The sequence below is a fragment of the Molothrus aeneus genome, chromosome 13 (genome assembly GCF_037042795.1).
Source record: "Molothrus aeneus isolate 106 chromosome 13, BPBGC_Maene_1.0, whole genome shotgun sequence".
Lineage (NCBI taxonomy): Eukaryota > Metazoa > Chordata > Aves > Passeriformes > Icteridae > Molothrus > Molothrus aeneus.
In genome coordinates this window covers 7,596,171-7,615,368 of record NC_089658.1, presented here as the reverse complement: position 1 = coordinate 7,615,368, position 19,198 = coordinate 7,596,171, and the positions used below count along the sequence as shown (strand labels likewise).

Below are 19,198 nucleotides of genomic sequence, written 5' to 3'. Positions count from 1 at the left end.
ACATTAGATTTGAATTTTGGTGGGTGAGGATGATAGCAGGGCCAACTCCAAGCTAGGTGATATCACCATTACTATTTTCCAAACCTAAGTCCTGCATCAGCGTTAGCTTTGGCAGGTGTCAATTGCAATGGAGTCCTGGGGTGGCTGATGTGGAAAGGAGATATAACAAACACTATATTCTTCAAATTGAAAAATTTTCCCCAAGACAAGAATGAAAGTAAGTCTGGACCACACTGGACTGATGAAAATTAATACATCCTCCCCCACACTGTAATCATTAAAATAGATTTTTATCTGTTTTTACCACTATGAAGAACAACAGACAAAGTTTAAAAAGCTCAGGGCCAGCATCTTTTATTATTTAATTATTTGCATGAACTTGGAAAAGTTACCAAAAAAAAGTGTAACTTTCCAAGGAGCACATGGTATCTCAAACAATAAAGTCTCATTCTTCATCCTGCTGACAAGGTTTTCTCAAATTGCAGAATTTTAAGTACTGCCCAAAGTAGTATCTATCCTATTATTTTTAATTTAAAAAATAATTCAAATTGTAAATGACCACTGTTCATTAAAATGTACTTTTCTTCAACTGTAAGCACATTTCTGAATGACGTCAGGCAAGGCAGTAAGGAACTGTTAACTGCTGAAGAGACATAAATAGCAAATAAAAGCTCTTTAAGAGTCTTCTTCCATAGGCACATCCTCTTGTAGCTTCTGCACCATTTTGTCCTCCAGCTGTTTTGGTGTACCTTCAAAAAGAACAAATCAAATTCAACATGTTTCTCTAAACCGAAATAACTGTTTTTCTTTGAACAATAAACATCTCTATTCCAGGTGAAACAGCCTAAATATATTGCTTGAAGAGTTGTTTATGGGCAAATCCATCAAGCTCAAAGGTATTTACTGCTAACCTCCATCACCTCTTAAACTTGTTTTAGCAAAAAAGCTGATGCTGTTTTTATGCAAAATCTAAAATGCAGTCAAACCTGTGTTTTCATCTGCTATGACAAACTGATACAGCTGCCAATACCTGGCAGAACCTAGCAAAGGACTACAAAAATGCATTACTTATTACAGATCAATGGCCTTCTCCCACTTGTTTTTAAATAAACATTTAAAGCCCTCCTGAATGCCTGAATGCTGTGTTGTTCAGCAAGAATGCTAACTCTCAATAAGATGACCAAAAAGAAAAACAAGGGAAAAGAAAAATCCAAGACTTAAATTTGATTCTGCTCCCTGCCCAGTCAGAACTGCAGAATACCAAGAAGGCAGCTGGTGTTGGACCAACAGATGGACCACACAGTGCTGTGCATCATTCATTTAGTAAAAGCAAAGACAAACACAGAAATAATCACTTTAATTTATAATTTTGAATTCAGATCTTTTTCCTTTCCTCAAAAAAAAAAAAAAAGGCGGGGGTACATGACACATTTAACCTTAAACCAAAGTGTGAATATATCCTGACAAAAATCCAAAAATCTAAGAAAAACCATAGAACAAACTTCTAATTAATATCTCATAATGAAGAAACAAAATCACTGGTAATTTTGATAAAACAAGAGCTAATGGAAATGTTTTTAACTTGTCTTCATTACTCTACTTCATTAAGTGTATTTTTAAAAGTAAATAATTTATTTTAAATGTGACTTCACTGAAGGAACAGTATTTTCATGTAATTTCTACACAACTGACTGACAAATTCAAGCAGTAAAGTTGAACTACTGTGTTTTATATCATTCAGTGGTAGAGTCTGTGGAGTTCAACTAACCAGGTCAAAGGGAACACTTAGATAAAGGCATCAGATAACAAACATGCAGTTCATGCAGCACCAGGTACTGAGTGCAATTTAAACCACAAAAATAATGAAGAGAAAGGACTAGATGGGATGAATGCAGGACTAGACAAATAAAAAGGTAAATTTGATTCAGAACTAAGACACTACTTACATTTACTGGCAAGAACTATTACTCATATTCAACAGACAAATTAATTGTAAGACAAATGTACAGGATTATTGATCTGTAGAATGAGTCACTCATCCTAAAACTGTGTAGGCAAACCAGTAACTCAAGTTCTTACCTGCATGGGGAGCACGAAGAAGGTGGATATTCTGTTTGACTTCTTTGATGTCTTCTGCCTTCTGCAACTCTTTGCTCTTCTTTAATCTGGGAAAGGGGAAATTAGATTTAATCACCTTCAAAGAGGAGATACAGACTTTCATTTTAATGCATGATATCTCTTGCTAAAGGTATGTACAGGCTGTAAATAACTATGATTATGAGGAAATCAAGGTAAAAAGTATTTGAAAACCAATTAAAAAAATACTGGATATTAAGCCACAAAAAATGCAGCACTGTACCAACTTCTATCAGAATTTTGTTAAATTTTAAGACTCTGTATACACAAGTACTACATTACTGTAGCTGTTAAATCCTTGAGTGTCCAAAAGCTGCATTTCCTTGGACAGCCAATAACACAGGGTAGAGCCCACCCAGTGTATTTTACCCCATCACTTGGATGACTGTGTATATAAAAAGCAAATTACTCTTTAAAACTGGATCATTCAATTTCTGGAAAGGTTGTCTAACACACACGGGCAAGGGATTCCCATCACACAGATAATTCTCACCTGTTCATAATAAATCTGGCTTGGCGTTTTTGCTTTATTTCCTCCACTCTCTTCATTGCATCCACTGAAATAAAGCAGAAGTTGTTTTAAATGTGCTTAAATCCCTGCAGCAGAAAATCCATGCTATTTTTGTAAAGCAGCTCTTACCAGCACTCCCAGAATACCTAAATACCAGAGGTAATTCTTACACTATGTAGAGGAAACTATTCCTTCTTCCAAGAGCAGGATAAGGGAATATTCTGTGTAGCAACTCTGATAACTTGTATTTTAAAACTTATTTATGCTTCTATTTTTGTGCCTACACAGAATGTCTAAAGTTAACCATCACTGCAAAAGACTCTACTTGAAAAAGATGCAAGTTACCACCTTCGCCTTTGTGGCATTCATCCACATGAATATAAGCACTTCTCCTATTTTATGACAATTGATTCTATGAAGCAAACTGAAGTGGCATGAGACAAACACAGAAACAATTGCATCATGTAAAAAGCTTACATTGGGAGCCTCCTAAAAAGCTGGAAAACCACTTAGGGGTTTTGAAGACAAAATAAAGGACTTCTGATCCTCATTTTCAAACCAGTTTCAGGAAAAAAACATCAAGTGAAACTCCACACCTGTTTACAACTCAAACCTCCTCCACATACTCAGAATTTGGTCATGATTTCAGTATTTTCAAGCACAATCACTACAAGCTGTCAATACTCTAAAAAGTCTTTTGAAAACACATTCATAAGTAAAAAATTAATTTTTTTGTTTTCTCCTATAATGACTCACCAGTCTTGTTCCACAACTCTCTCTGGTATTTCACTGGTTCGTTCCTACGTTTTTCAAATTCAAATGAATTATCCTGTATCAAGAAAAAGTAAATAGAGACTTATGCAGAAGCTTTTTTAGATCAATACATTCATACTGTAGCAGTCACTCACAGAACTGAATATTTTATGGGATTCTTTTCCCCCTTTCAGAAGCTCAGTTCCTAGACTTGAACAATCATTAGAGAGAAATATGAGAAGGAAATGGAGTCAAGTGTTTGACCTCAAAGTGTCAGGAGCCACAGTGATTTGTCTGAAGAGGACTATTTACCACAACATCACCCTCAACTATTTTCTATTTAGCAAGACTAAAGGAACAGAGAAAACCCATGTGGAATAGGAAATACAGAGCAGATTAGACAGGTGGAAGGCGAAATTGAAAACCTGTAGATTTGAAAGCATTTATTGCAGGACAAACAAGCTCTACTCAACAGCTTGTAATTTTGAAATGGTTTTAAAAAAATACCCCAACCACCATTTCATTTTAAGAATACTGAAACAGCCTAATTTGAAATTGTGAAATATTTTAGTTGATACCTCTGGCACTTGGGACAGCTGCCATGCTCTTAACCATGCCCCCTCACTCCCATGAGAGCTGAAGATTAAAAACAGTTTCCTGGTCTTTTTTTCGCCAGGCACACTTAGCTTTATATCAGTTTTATCCAAGGACTTCTCCCCGCCCAAAGGTTGCTTTGTTGTGGTAGAGCTGAGTTACACAGCACTAAGTGCATATATTGGCTTTATTCTTAAAATACATTATGTATCTCAAAATTGTAACATATTGTCATCTATTTAGACATGTATAAAGTAATTTTAAATTCAGTTATTTTCAAAAATGTAATTCAACATAGCCAGAAATAACTCAAAAGCAAGAAACGCAATTACTGAAGATGCTAATTAACCATAGCTTTTCAGAGTCACATTAAAAAATAAAACCACATTCTTTCCCTTAAAAGATCCACAAAAAGCAGGAAATCACTGTATCAAAATGCTTACTAAATTTTTAATATTCTGTAAAAAAATAGGTAATTAAGTCACAATAATTCTTGAATTATTTAAGGACTGTCCCACCAACTATGAATGTTTAATACTTTTACCACTGAAGCAACTTTGTTTTGAAATTGCATTTGAGGTCTCATGCTGTTTTTCAAACATTCCTTTCTATGCAAAGACTTTTTCTACACACTGTGAGCTTTAAAGAGGCTTCACAGGTAAATATTTTAAGGGTCTACATAGAGAGACTTCCTCAGGTACCTGGTAACTCAGATTATTCGTGCAGAAACACAACTACCAATTGTATACATACAGACTGGAGGATTTATGGGTGGGAAGAAATGCCTTGGACTTGGGAGCCACCACGTGTTCCCAGAACAGACACCTGATACACTGGCTTTCATCCTGAAGGTGGAAGATCCAGGTTTTAATCAAGCTGAATGAACAGCTCACTCTCAAGAAACTCTCACAGTCTCTTCCACAATCCCTCTTGTCCCCAGCTCCTTTCATTAAATGACAATGCTTTAAGGCACCCAGCCCAGCCCCAGGAAGAGCCATTTGAGTGTGCTGATGTAAAGTGGGAACCAGTTCAGCTTCTCACCACTGTCAGTTCCTTGCCAGCTGCTTTACGGAACGCTTTAGTCCATCTCATCTTTCTGGGATTTCGCTTCTTTTTAAAGTTTCTGTGGCATTTTGATTTGCAGAATCTAAATATCTTAAAAAAGGGGGTGAAAAAGAAGAAAAATCTTAGTTAAATCATGTTATTCGTGCCCCACTGCAAGTGTGATATCAAACACTGAGGTTACTCTAACAATACTCCTCATTAGAAATTATATTCAGGTTCCAAATGCCAGTAATTTTATAGGAAATACAGCTATTAACAAAAACAAATTCAAGCACTAATATTGTTTTTTTCACTATAAAGTCAATTTCACAGCTGCCAGGGTTAAGCACAAGTACTTACAATTAAGCTGATTATACATAAAATACACCTGAGTTTTGAGAATTATCATCTGCAAAAATAACCATAAAGCCAAACCTGCAGTATGAATAAACAATTTTCCACAGCTGCCAGCACTTCTTAGATACAGTACCATCCTGAGAACAACAAAAAATCCTCACACCTCTCATAATGAATGCAACACACACACAAAAACGTCTGTTTTCTGGGATGCAGCCTTAAGCCCCAAAGATTACCCTGCAGGAGTCCTAAGCACATTAGTTAAGTCCTGCACTGAAATTACTGAAAGCTGTTAAAGCATATGACAAAACCTTTTAATTGACCTTGTTCTTTTTCCCCTATTTTTCTACAGCCATATCCTCCTTTCCATCTAATAGTCAATTCTAAAAAATGTACTAGAACTTCTAAATTCTAAAATCTAATAGCAATTTAAAATTAAATTAAAATTAAAAATTAAATTTAAAAATAATAGAAATTCTAAATCCTACAATTTAATAGAAAATATGAAACTCTTAATTACAGCAATCATCTTCGAATACCTTTTTTTTTTTTTTTTTTTTTAACACTCTTCTACCACGTTTTTTCACCTCGGCTCAGGCACACCTGCCACGGCGTTTTGCCTTTTCAGGGATGATCTGTTCACAAGTGATGCGTTTGAGAGCGCCCCTCGCGGCCGCAGTGCGCGCACCGCCCGTGGCAGCGCGCTGCCAGCCCGGCGCTGTGCCTCAGCCCGCGATCCCTCCGGCCGCCCGGGCCCGGGAGGGAAGCGAGGTGCGCAAGCTTCGCCGCACGCCGGGCGCTCCCACGCCCCGAAGCACCGGCGCGGAGCGCGGCAGAGGCTGGGAGGCCATACCCAGCATTGTGTGTACGGAGCTGTCAGGCCGGCAGAGCCCCGACAGCCTCAGCCGGGGGGGCCACAGCGGATCCCGCAGCCACCGCTCCTCCCGCAGCGCCCGCCCCGCACTCTGCATCCCGCACTGCCCCGAGCCGAGCTTGCTGCCACCTGGAGCCAAAGTCTAAGAATTAAAGGGTGAGCATTCTGTGCTGCTCAGCGAAGTGTATTATTTCTTACTAAAAACTGAAAACAAATCGTTCACCCACCACTCTTGCCGACGGCCACAGCACCTGCCAAATTACTACATCGCTCCCGGTCCTAATATTTAAATATCAGTAAGACACGAATTTCACAGATTGACAGAATAGTCAGAGTTGGAACGGACCCACAGACAAGAGGATTACTGACTCCAGCTCTTAAGCAAGTGGCCCGCACAGGGATCGAACCCACACCACAGCCTCGGTGTTCTCAGCACCGCACTCTGTACCCCGGCAGGGCCCGGTGCCGAGCGCCAGCAGCACTCCCGGGACAGGGGCTCCGGCCGTGAGCGCCCCGCGTGAGGCGCGGCCGGTGACACCGAGCCCCGCCGGGGCCCGCCCGCACGGGCCGGGCCGGCGCAGGGAGCGGCCGCGAGCACTGCGGGGAGGGCGGTGCCGGTCGGGCGGTACCTTGCAGTCGTTGCGCACGAACATGACGCCGTGTCCCGGGTAGATGGGCCCCGAACAGAAGTAGCACTTCTCGATGCGCATGGCGGCGGCGGCAGCGGCGCGGGCGGAAGCGCGGCCCAGCTGACCGGAGGCGGCGGCGCGGGGCGGGCCCGGCTCCCGCAGCGCCGCCGCAGCGCCCCCTGCCGGCCCCGCCGCCGGCCCACACGGGCACGACCCTGGCTTCTGTTTATAAAGGAAAAATTGTGTTCCAAGGGCAAGAAATTAACGAATCCATGCGGATATAAGGATAGACAGAGTAACCCAAGGAAAAGAAAGGGAGTTAGACATAGATTTTTAAATCTACAGTTAATTTACTGTAAAGTTCAGACAACACTTTCTGTGCTGTTTTCATATCTGTAAAATCCAAAATCTCACCAAAATTTGAAGTCCTAAAACCAATGGTTCTGAATATCATATAGGTAGGTACCTGTTACTCCTTCTGTTCCCTCTCCTAGAGTTATCTGTTTATTGTGAAAGGACCTAAATACTAGGCCCTGTACCATCCAAATTGTTTGGAATTGGAGATCTTCTCTCTATTCTTCAATTGTAGGATGCTGTCCCAGCTCTGAGTCTGAAATCCTCCTCACCACAAGAGTGTTTACCACCACAATTCCTGCCTCTCCATTTGAAAGAAATTTAAATGAGCATCTGGTTATCTGGTGAAAAATCCATGTGTTGAATTGCATGTGCTTCTAAAGCATTTTTTGCTTTCTGGTTTCTAGAACAAGAAAAGAAAGGCAGTCAGCTTGGTGCTGTATTAAGAAATATCAGAGGAAGAAAGAAAACTTGCTTTAGCACAGTGGAGTCACCTTATCTGCGCAGAGGCTGCCTCCAATCTTTCAGCCCCGTCTGCTGCAGGGAGCGGGGCTGGAGCACAGGGGTGGCCAGGCTGTCAATGGCTCTCACACTGCAGCCAGCGAGGGCTCTGAGGTGGGACTGAGGATGGCAACCCAGGCGAGAAGAGGAGATGTTAAAGATACACACACAATCCAATTTTATCAGGGAAGCTATGAAGACAAGTTTACAGCTACAGGAAAAAACAAATAGTAAACAAGTTTGATTAGGTCCCAGGCTGCTCTCCTTTTTCAGTTTGATTACTTTGAGTTTCCTGCCTATGCCATTTTTTCCCCTGTGGGCTGTATTTATTTCACTTTTCCTGGCAGAGCACTGTGTGGTGAAGTGTTTGGTGACTTCTATAGTTTAAACACTTTGAATTACAGACTGTCACCAATACATCCAGCAGACAGGATGTGAGTGCACAGTGATAATACCAGCATTTAACAATAAATTATCACTCCCAGCTCGTTTTTTCACATCAAAGCACTAATCTTCTCCACAAGCCATTATGCTGTAGATCTGAAGTGCTTGTTCCTGACTAAAAGGCAATATAGGTTGAAGGTTGCTGGTGACAGAATCCAGATTAATTATAGAAAACAAATATGTACTTCTACTCCATTAATAGTTATTCACAGATAGAATTAGGTATCCAGGTGAAAAACAGCCTCACTGGAAGAAGAGATTTTACAGCAAACCAAGTGGCTCATTTGTTTTTGACACAGACTACTACAGCAAGAACTGTTTCACCAAACATCTCAACTCACCTTAAACTCATAGCAAAGCTCTGATCTGCAAGTATTTACATACTTGTAAAAGTTTCCTAATAGAAGTAAAAGAACTGTTTTACAGTCATGTGAAAGAATAAACAACTGTCAGGCAAATGCACCTGTAGGATCATTTTCAGAGACATATGATCATGTTGGGTAGAAGACACTTCTGGGGGTCATCTAGAGCAAAGCCCTGCTCAAAGCAGAACAAATTAATACCAGGCTCAAGGCCACATCCAGTTTAGTTTTTAGTGTCTTCAAGGACAGACTCCATAATCTTCCTGAGCTCCTGTTCCAATTTCTGACCACTTCTATGGGGGCAATCTTTTCCTACTATTTAATCTTAATTTCCTAGAGAACATTTCTCTCTTGCCTTTTTCCTATCCCTGTGCCCTCTGAGACGGGTCTGGCTCCACCCATTAGAGTTCAAGACAGCAGAAAGGTCTCCCTTAGCTTAAAGCCAAGCAAACTCTGTTCTGTCTCTTCCTACCCCTTGTGTTCCAGCCTCCTGATCTTGGTGGCATCTGCTGGACCCACTCCATGTGTTAATGTCTTTCTTCTACTGAGGTGTCCAAAAGAGGGCACAGAACTCCAGTCAATCTTACAATTACTGAAGATAAGGAAAGACTGACTTTCCCAACCTGTCACCTTCATTTTACCAGCTGGATACAGCTGGCCTTCTCTGCCACAGTAGCACACTTTTGTGTTTTGGTCAGCCTCCTTTGGAACAGGATGCTCATCCCCTTATCTGAAAAATGTTTTTTCAGCTAGCACTAGTGCATAGGGTTATTGCAGCCCAGGAGGACTAGCCAGTGACACTTGACACTTTCCCTTTTTAAAATGAATGAGGTTTAGTTCAGCTCATTCTCTTGCCTGTCAAGGAACCTCTGAATAGCAGCACTGCCCTCCAGCACATTATAACCTACCTGGTAATAGACACTGCTCTTGATGGAAGTAGTTACTCTGAAAAATCAGGCTCCTTACCTTTGTAGAAGCAATGAAGTTGACAAAATGCATTGCTTGATTCCCTTTGCTCCGAGCACACGACACGCTCAGATGAGCGGCATTCTGAACGTCTCATGAACACAGAACTGATGTCTCCATTGTCCTCTCTGGGTCTGGGCTCCTCCTGGCATCACCCAGCATTCACCAGGCTCCTGTCTGACTGGTTTGCCCAGTGGAAGAGAGGGTCACCAAGTACCTCAACCACAGCACAGACCTTGGACACATCTGAACAAAGAAGTCTCACAACACCCAGGGACAGCACAGGACACGGACTGACATTGAACAACAGGAGATGTTACAGTCCAGTTCAACAGTGCTGGCAAAGTTCATGTCAGGAATGTATAACTATTTTATATTATTCTAAGAAATCCTGCGACAATCCATCTTAATGGAAACACTTTCCAAAACTTTGTTCAATTACAGATAAACGTCTCCATCTGACACTGAATGGAAACAACTTTTCTTGAAATAACAGTTTCACATCACCTAAGAATTCTTGTTTCTTTGTTTCTTAAAACCAGTACTAGTCTAGTAAGAGCAGTGTAATTTACTGTCAAGAAACATTTACTGTGATTTCTCCTGAGAGTTTAAAAGGGAACAAAAGTTTTGTCACACAATAACTCAAACAGATAAGTCTTATGGCACATTTGAAAGGCTGACATCAAAGCAATTTTATGTAGATCCTCTTTGCAAATAGTTACAAATAATAGGCATGACACAAATATGACAGTTTCAGTATTTAATATTTAATATCCAATTTAAACATAAGTATTCAAAAGGAAATATTTTTACACTATTTCAGTAGTCACTTAGCTCAATAGCTGGTTGCAATAATCCTTAAAGTTTTCAGGAACTGGATGGAGCTATAAGCACAAAAACTCCCATTTTAAGTTAATGCATGACAAAGTTCCACTGCAACCCTCTGAAAACCAGAGTTACATTAAAAGAAATTCAGACACTGAAGTACATTGAAATGTATTGTGTCTTACACTAGAGTTTCTTACTCTACTGGTCAGAAACATGATGGTAACTTCAAAAGGCACTCTGAATTAAACTACAGTAACTCCGGTCTACAAGCATTTTAGAAGTGGAGTAGAAAAAAACCAAAACCCTATACTCATATAAATTTCTTTTACCTCTGTCCTAGCCCCAGAGCAGTCAAATTATATTGCACTTTTAAAATATTCTGTGTAGGCTGTGATAAAAATCTAATATTTACACATTGTGTTTGTTAAAGAACAATGCATTACTGTGTAAAATATTTTAAGAACCAAGTTTAAATACTTACTCTTGTATTAATTAATATAACCAGAAGCTACATCAAATATTTTTCCTTTGAGCCTATTCTAGAAACGTTTTTGGTCCTTCCTTCAAAAATTTTGTAATGCTGCAATTCATGTTCATAACTGGTATCAATACTTGTCTGAAATTGCAGTAGTTAGAATATTTAAATAAATAAATACATAATTTCTAAAGAAGCAATAGCTTTGGAGTTCTGTAAACAAGCTGCTCTGGAAGGTCTGTAACAAGACTCAATTTGGCATGTTATGATTTTAATTGGCAATACCTTACAATTATACAACCTCTGCCAGGGTAGAAAACAGTTTGGTAGGCACATCTTATGAATCAGTCTGGGCAAAAGCCCAAAAAATACTGATTGTTTCCTAGGTCACGTGAATAAATAAAAATGGTTAGAGTAACATGATCCACTGAAACCAAAAATTACATTTATGTGATCCATAGCTGGGGGGAGAGAAAAATAACTATATTCTTTTTAAAATACAATCTAAAGGAAATGAACAAGCCATAAATTACTATATGGTAACCAAGATGTTCAGGACACAAAGGTTGGCAGAATAACATGAGCATTATAAAGTCATAGAAATACTGATCTACAGGTCTAGTATCTTAGCTGCATCTCACCAGAAGACAATAATCATTCATTTCTCAATCCAAATTTGAAGAAACATTCTCAATCTGTGTTTGGTAAAACAAATTCAGTGTGAAGCACCAACTCTGATGAAATTTTCCTGACATCTAGGTTGCCCTACATTCCTGTTAAAACATGAGTAGCAATATGAAAGAAACATAACAGATGCACAGTTATGCCATTTGCTTATAAATTTACATACATGCATGTTCTAGAAATTCAAATGATGTCAGGAGATCTCATAGGCTGCATTGGATGTATTTCATATAGTACAGTTGTAGTTTACATGTTCAATTATATGACATGCCCCAAGTGCTCTGTGTGCACACCCCTGTGCTTTTCTAGAGCTTTTTATTCTGTACTGAAGTGCTTCCCTTTGGTTTTCATCACTGAAAACTGATGGATTAGGAGAGCAAGAAAAAACTACTCTCAGGCTTTTGTGGAAAACACAGGATGTGCTCTTTAAGATTGTTATTAAATGGTGAAATGATTAAATGTTTCTTTTTAAAACCAAGAAGCAAGTTGGTTATCTTGTTGTTAGGAGACACCAAGAGCTGTCACAATATCTAATCTAAATGCCTACTCTGTGTAGTTAATGGAGACTGCCAAGGGCAACTGCAAATCCTTCAACTCAAGCCTACCCTTTCTGGCTGCCCACAGAGACATGTTTCTGAATTTGGTAATGAAAATTCCTTTCTTCCCCTTTCCTCCCAAGCAGAGAATTAGAGGAACATTCAGTGCTAAACCAAATTGAACCTCTGTCCCAAAGCTAATAAACTGCATACCTTACAAATGAAGATCAACATTGTTTGAGAGAAAGCAAACAAAAATTCTTACAAAGAATTAATATAGCTCATTAAATAACTACACAAAGCAATTTGTCCCAAAGTTAAACAGGTAAGCTGCAACTGTACTGAATCATACACATGAAAGTTAATTGTAACTGGGCTAACAGCCACATCTGCCTTTTTCTTGCTCCTCATTCAGTTGTTCTGTAGAGCTGTGCCCATTGGAGTGCACCACCCCTTCAGGGATCCAGGATTTATCCACACATCGTTCCATGCGCTTCATTATGAGGTCAAGCAGAGTTTCAATGGCTTTGCTTACATTATTCCCATTTGCTGCACTGGTTTCAAAATATGGGATTCTGCAGGAGACAAAAAATATAACCTTACATCATACAGTTGTCACTCACAGAAGAAAAAAAAAAATACAGTATTACTGCACACTAAGACTGTCACTGCTACTCCATAGCAGAGAGACACTAAGTGCTCAGTGAAATGCAAAAGGAATTAATGAAATGGCTGACTGGAGGTAGGGCAGAAGGGCAAACATTAATGGAGACCACAATTTACAGGGACACTTGTCAGCATGATTTCCCAAAGTTGTCCTCCTGAGGTCTGTTTTTTTTAACTCCATTCCCTGCAAGAGATGCAGTTACTCCAGAGCTGATGTGCATAGAAATCAGTGAGGAGAACATTTGTGCACACAAGGACATATAAAGTAATTACAGGAGAAGGAAAGCTGCTACAGCCATTCCTCTGTGGGTAAGGCACTAAAGACTCACAGTGTGGTGGTACTCATCACTACAGAAGGTGACTTTCTTCTATTGACACCACAACTCTAAACTTTCTTACATAAAAGAAGAAATCTCAGTGCTCAGAGCATCTATGTCTTTGTTAAGAAAAGTTTCTGGCACCTTGGTTTCTAAAGTGCATTGCTTGTTTCTTCACTGTTGTGGGTCAGGATGTTCCACTGTGGATCTGCAGCTATTGCTTTCTGCACAGAGTGCTCCCCACAGTGTGGTGCTACAGTGGCTGCATCTGTGTTACTGCCCAGGAAACTGATACCATCACTTCAGAATTTTAAGTATTTCTTACTTAACTTGCAAGACACAATGAGTGGCCAAAAGTCTCTTGCTGTGTCTGTGCAGGTCTCTTGCAATCTGTTTCAAATACACCACATTTCCATTTGAGGCCCTTCCACAGAAGGGGACATTCACTATCTCACACTTTAGTTACCAGAAGACTGTTCACTGCAGCAGGATTTATCTTTCCTTCCCTCACGAGAAAGTGACTCATAGCAGCCGTCCTGTCTCACCTCTACAGGGCAGAGAACTTCATAACTGCCTACAGATTGGATGCGACCCACAACCTTGGCTTTTTTAGTTCACTATTCCTAAATTAAGTTGCATTTTCACCACAAAGATAAATACCTCATAAATCATTTTCAGAAGTCACATGCAAAGTGATTTAAGATATGGTCACATGCTATCAGCCGCTGTTTAAAACTTCTTGCTCCTTCACAAGGAGCTGGTTAAAGTACCACATGTACTTGCTGTTGTCTGTGTGACATGGACTTGACTTCAAACAAGCATTTTCACAGAAGTAAAAAGTAAGGAAGTATTACTGCACTAAACCATTTCTTTCTCATAGACAGATGGCTTCTGATTTGCCTCCAATGATTCTTAATGGCCAAGGCAAACTAATTTTGCCCAGTAAACATCATGACACAGCAGAAGACCTGCAGAACAAGGCAGCTTGCACTGAGGAGCCAGTGTTCCCACTACTGCCCGCCCTGTGGGCTTTACTTTGGAGCAGTTCTACTCTATCCCTCCAGACAAAGGTGGATTAGTGGTTGGAGCACATCATTTAACTGAGCTTTCATTTGAGAAGTCCAGTTCATGTGCTAGAAAATTGCTCCACTATGTGAATTAAAACACAACAAATGCATCAGATGATTTCCTTCAGAAATGTGTTTTTGATTCTCAGTGAAAAGCAAAGGTAATCCAAAGATAAGCCCCATGAAAGAGTTAAGGGAGTATAAAAGTACAAATTAATATCTGATAGGAACAAAGACTTCACACACTTCCTTCAGAGGCACATGACCTGTGCCTGGCAGGAAGGGGAAGGACAAGGCTACCCTGCCTTCCTACTGGGCTGACTCAATTTTCAGACTCCCTGGGAGTCTATGAGAGTGCAGATGCCTCAGCACAGGTAAGAGCAAAGAGACCCCATTATTCACCTGCCTCTCTAAATTCTCTCTCTTTTCCAGAAAGTTTGTGAAAATTTACACTGTTTACTGCCAAGCAAAGAAGATGACCCAATCTCCTGTGCAAGATTACTGCAATACTAAGTACTTATTTTTGAGCAATGAAGAAAATAATAATTGCATACAGAAAAAAAGATATCATACCAGGCAGTTAAGCATTCTAAAATGCTTATTCTCACAATAACCTTTCGCTATACAGAAAAAAAGTATTACAGAAAATATCTCATTCTGCTCTAAACACAGCAATAATTGCAATAAAGTTACTTACCCATATTTTTCTGCAAGTTCCTTAGCATCTTCTTCCTTCACCATCCTTTGGTCCTCCAGGTCACTCTTGTTTCCACATAACACAATGTCTGGGTTTTCACAGTAGGCATGCATTTGTAGCTGACCTGGCAGCACCAACATGAAGAGGGTCACGAGTCACTCTCACACACACTCCCCTAGGAACACTACCACACACCAAGCCTGCTCTGCTGGCTCACAGCCCTGCTCCACTGGCCTGAGGAGCCACAGAACAGGTGGGCTTCCACTGTCACATACCCAGGGAAAAACCCAGGCAAACAGAGCCTGGGCAGAGTTAGCACAGAAACTTGAGCATTTGCAGCTGAAGGAGTTACACTCACTAAGCACCTACAGTGAGTGCCAGGAAAGGATCTGCTTCCCTCTACAGATGGATGATGCAGTTTGGGAACTCCTTTGCCTGGATATACCGGCCAAGTAAGATTTGCCTTCCATTATGTTTTGCTGACAAAGCTTCAGGTGAGCCAAAATATTTTAGCATAGGCTTCCCACACACTTAAATTACTGAACAGCACCAGAGCCAGGGATAGGATATGGTCTCAGCTTTCTTTTATATAGGTTAAAATCCAAGTTCAGTAGGCAAAGCTGAATTTCAGGCAAGCCCTAGAAGCCATCACTAGCAGCTATTAGAATTATAATACAACATTTACATTATTTTACCGAGAAAGCCATAAAAACCAGTATTTTAAGCTCTAATTCTCAGTGAGACTCCATATTTACAAACATAACCCCCACACCCCATTTCACCCATGCAAAGAAAGAAAGAAAAAAAAAAAAAGAGCCATACTTATCCAGTTCCTGACATTCAGAAAGCTTTGCTCATTTGTCAGATCAAAGAGCAGAAGAAACCCCATGGCATCTCTGAAGAAAGCTGTAGTCAAGCTACGAAACCTAGACCAGCAAAGAGAAATTAATTTGCTCATCTGACAAGTTACTTGGAAAACATAATTGCTTACAATCAAAGAAGAAGTGAGGTAACTTAAGACTGAATGAACCAGAAGGAAATATTCATAGTTGTTTTGCTGAGGCAGAGGCTGTGTAAGAAAAATTGCTAACATTGCTGTGGCCTGATCAAGGCCTAAGGAATCAAGGAGACTTGAGTGTGAGAGCTTTAAACAGTCTTCCACTATAAAGCATGCCTTGATCAAGATTCAAAAATTAAAACAATAATTAAACTCTAACTTTGAACAAAATTTTATCCCCTGTACACATCAGTCCTTGAATGTAAGATTAACAACTACAAGAATGCTAGTCCTTTGATAGGCCAATAGAAAAGAATCCTTTGAGATGCTTTTGCCTGTCTGACTTTCCCAAGACATCAAAATATTTACAGAAATTTCAGAGAACTTTAAAAAGACAAGCTTTAAAAGTATCTATATGTGCTGGCTATGAAAAAAAAAAAGACTAAAAAGCAAGAAATACAGGTTTTGTGTTCTACAGTTGTAAATTACAGTTAGAATTTACTGGGTACCCACAGATAGCTTTCCGTTGCTGTTACAGTAAGCTCTCATTGCAATCTTGGGCCATACCTTTCCTGCCCTGCAGTGTCCCAGAGCTGAAGATGGATCCTCTGTCCTCTGCCACCAACACCATCAGGCCCATTGGGTCTGTACACCTGGAAGAGGTAAATTTGCAGGACTGTTACCAGTCCAGCTGCTACAGAACACAAAAGAACTGACATTTGAAGTCATTAAATGCAGCAAAATTAGCACTGCTGATACACAGATGCCAACTACAACTCAATCCTCTGCTTTGTAAGGCAAAAGTAGTATGAGATACATTTTAATATTGCATCCAATTAAATATTTAAAAATAAGGGTAAAAGGGAAACTGCAAATCCAGGGCCCAATAGACTAGGGACTACAGATAGATATTTAGAGCCACGAGACAATTTTCATATTTTGATTTTCTGGGTTTTTTACTACCTTACATCATGTTCAAAATAAAATATAAGAAAGCAACAATGCCATCTGGCAATGTATTTGTAGTAGTAGCAGAACCTCATTTGCAAACAGGATATACTCAAGAGATAATGACATCTCTACTTAGCTGCCAAAATGCTGCTGAAAAATTGCTGAGGGTAGATCTTATCAGATCACAGCTTATAAAGCAGAAATTGGATGATAAAAATAAAGGCTGAAGAGTTTGCTCAGCATGAAAAAATAAATAAGGGCATTTATTAGTCTTGGAAGGATCAGATAAAAATAGATTCATTTCTTGTTTAGAATGCTTCAAGTTAAGTCATCTTCGTTACCTTCAAATGTCATTGTATCTAAGCTTACAAGAGCTACAAACAGATCTTCAGAATTCCACAAATTCAGCAAGTTTATGTATTATAAGATTCAAGCTCTGAAGCCTAAACCTTATCTTGAGTTATCAAATATGCTAATCAAGTAAACCACCATGTTTACGATCCCACTAAAGGGAGATTGACTTATTCAAGGGACCAGTTTGGCATTGAACTAAGGTATCTAGTCCTTGAACTACTGTGGTGCATGTCATGCACCAAAAACCAGTCTGCACAACGCCCATTACCCCATCCAGATTTCTGGACACAGGAAATCACCAGGCTACAATGAAAGACATTTAATAGCTGTACATAACAACAAAAAGCTTGTGCCAACTCCATTTCTCAGAGCAGTAAGGACCAGCATCCAATTGGTTATGGCATTCTAGTGCTCAGTTTCATATGAGAAGTACATTTGCTTAGTTTAATAACAATTCAGGGGTTGAAAAAAGCAACCTTATATTTCATAATTTTTCTCTGCTAGTGGTGACTGCTTAGGAAGCCAGATCAGCTGCATGTTTAAAAAATTTGCATTTCATTTGCAGGTTTAAAAAATTTACTGCACCATTGTTCAGTAGCCATTTCAGTTCATACCCAGCAAAAACATTTTACTACAGTTCAGTCTTTCCTGGTGAAAAGAGTTCAACAGTACAAGTGCTACTCCAGGTCCTGTGTGCATTCGTCACAGAGTTGACACACTCATCAACGCCTGCTGAGCAGAAAGAAATGGTTTCTTAAAGTCAGCTCTTTAACTTCTGGGGAAATGAGTCTGTACACAGCAATGACAAATACAGCCAGGTCAGATGAGGCCTTTCCTGTCACAGAATGAAGCACACAATAACACTGATTGCAGGCCTGCACACAGACAAACACCATTTTCAAGTAGCACATTTCATACAAACTCACCACTCTCTTTTCCCGAAAGTCAATGCCCACCGTTGTGATGAATTTGGAATTAAATTTGCCATCTGTATATTGGTAAAGAAGGCTGGTCTTTCCTACTCCAGAATCACCAAGTGCTAGGAATTTTATGAGGTAATCGTAGTCCCCATCAGACATAGTGAGAATTCAGGCGGCACCTTAAAAAGCAAAGCAAAAAGGAACAGTTAGTCCAGAGCTCTGCCAGGACGACTGACAAGTGTTTAAAACACAAATCACTCCCTGAACTACAAAGCAGCAAGTGGTGGGGCCAGTTCTGTGCTCCTTTACACCAACTTCACTTTAAACTCTCAATTGCACAAATTACCAATATCAAATGCAGCTGTGTCTGAAAAAAGTGCATCTTTAGTTTTATTGCATTCCTCTTACTGGAAAGGGAAGGCAACACAATTCTGACTTCTTCAGGCAAGACAGAAAATCAAGGTCAAACTATTCAAGGTATCTGGAACAGAAACTGCAGAACTGTTTTTAATCCTCCTGGAAGCTGGCAAAAGCTTCTTAATTGTACTAGCAATGCAATTTTCATACTCACTATGGAATTAGTAACAAATGAAAAAAAAGATTTTTTACCAAAAAAAAGAATTTTTTTCCTGCACTGTCCACTATATTTAAACAAATTTTAAAGTAATTTTCTATTAATAGCTATTTTTTTAGTCTTGAAAAAAAAAAACCTTGAGGTTTTTGTTTTGAAGAAGAATTCTCAATTTTTAAAGTTTGTGTTGTGGTGCGAACTAGCCACTCAAACTAAATGTTGATCCTGAATTGACATTAAACAAACACACACATTTTTTTCCATGGCTCATTACACATTTAAGAAATTTCTCTCTTTTTTCTGCCTTTTTAAAAATAACCATATTCTCTATAGTCTGATCTAAGTGCAGGAACAACTAAAATGTGTAACAAAAATCACTGGAATATCTCATGTGTACTAGAAAAGCTGATGTAAGTGCACTGGCACTTTCCTGTTGAGTAGCTACCGAGCCTCCCTCCCCCAAAACAAACAGTAGAGAGCTGCCTTGTGCTGTGTTCAAAGACATGAACATGAAAAGATAAGCCCAAAATAACCACTCTAAAAGCAACAGAAAACCAGCATAAAATTGCCTCTTATGAAGGACGGAAGAAGATGCCAAAAATACAAAAAA

At 39.6% G+C, this 19,198-nt stretch overlaps 2 protein-coding genes across 6 annotated transcripts in view; both read right to left on the bottom strand.

Moving 5' to 3' along the window:
- Positions 1–338: 338 nt before the first annotated feature.
- Positions 339–7,017, bottom strand: RSL24D1 (ribosomal L24 domain containing 1). The gene is made up of 6 exons (XM_066558674.1): positions 6,899–7,017; positions 5,036–5,149; positions 3,404–3,476; positions 2,630–2,693; positions 2,080–2,165; positions 339–749 (listed from the first exon to the last, which is right to left on the bottom strand). Exons 1-6 carry the CDS (start codon positions 6,977–6,979, stop codon positions 676–678), a joined length of 492 nt encoding a protein of 163 aa, XP_066414771.1. The 5' UTR covers positions 6,980–7,017; the 3' UTR covers positions 339–675.
- Positions 7,018–10,270: 3,253 nt separating this feature from the next.
- Positions 10,271–19,198, bottom strand: part of RAB27A (RAB27A, member RAS oncogene family) — a 32,929-nt gene continuing 24,001 nt past the window's right edge. For all 5 annotated transcript variants that reach the window (XM_066558793.1, XM_066558791.1, XM_066558788.1 and 2 more), the window contains 5 exons: positions 18,024–18,196; positions 16,360–16,445; positions 15,618–15,721; positions 14,796–14,919; positions 10,271–12,623 (listed from right to left, as the gene is read on the bottom strand). In XM_066558793.1, the coding sequence (XP_066414890.1) occupies positions 12,425–12,623; positions 14,796–14,919; positions 15,618–15,721; positions 16,360–16,445; positions 18,024–18,176 (666 nt within the window). In that variant the 5' untranslated portion in view covers positions 18,177–18,196 and the 3' untranslated portion in view covers positions 10,271–12,424. The remainder of the gene's footprint in view (positions 12,624–14,795; positions 14,920–15,617; positions 15,722–16,359; positions 16,446–18,023; positions 18,197–19,198) is intronic.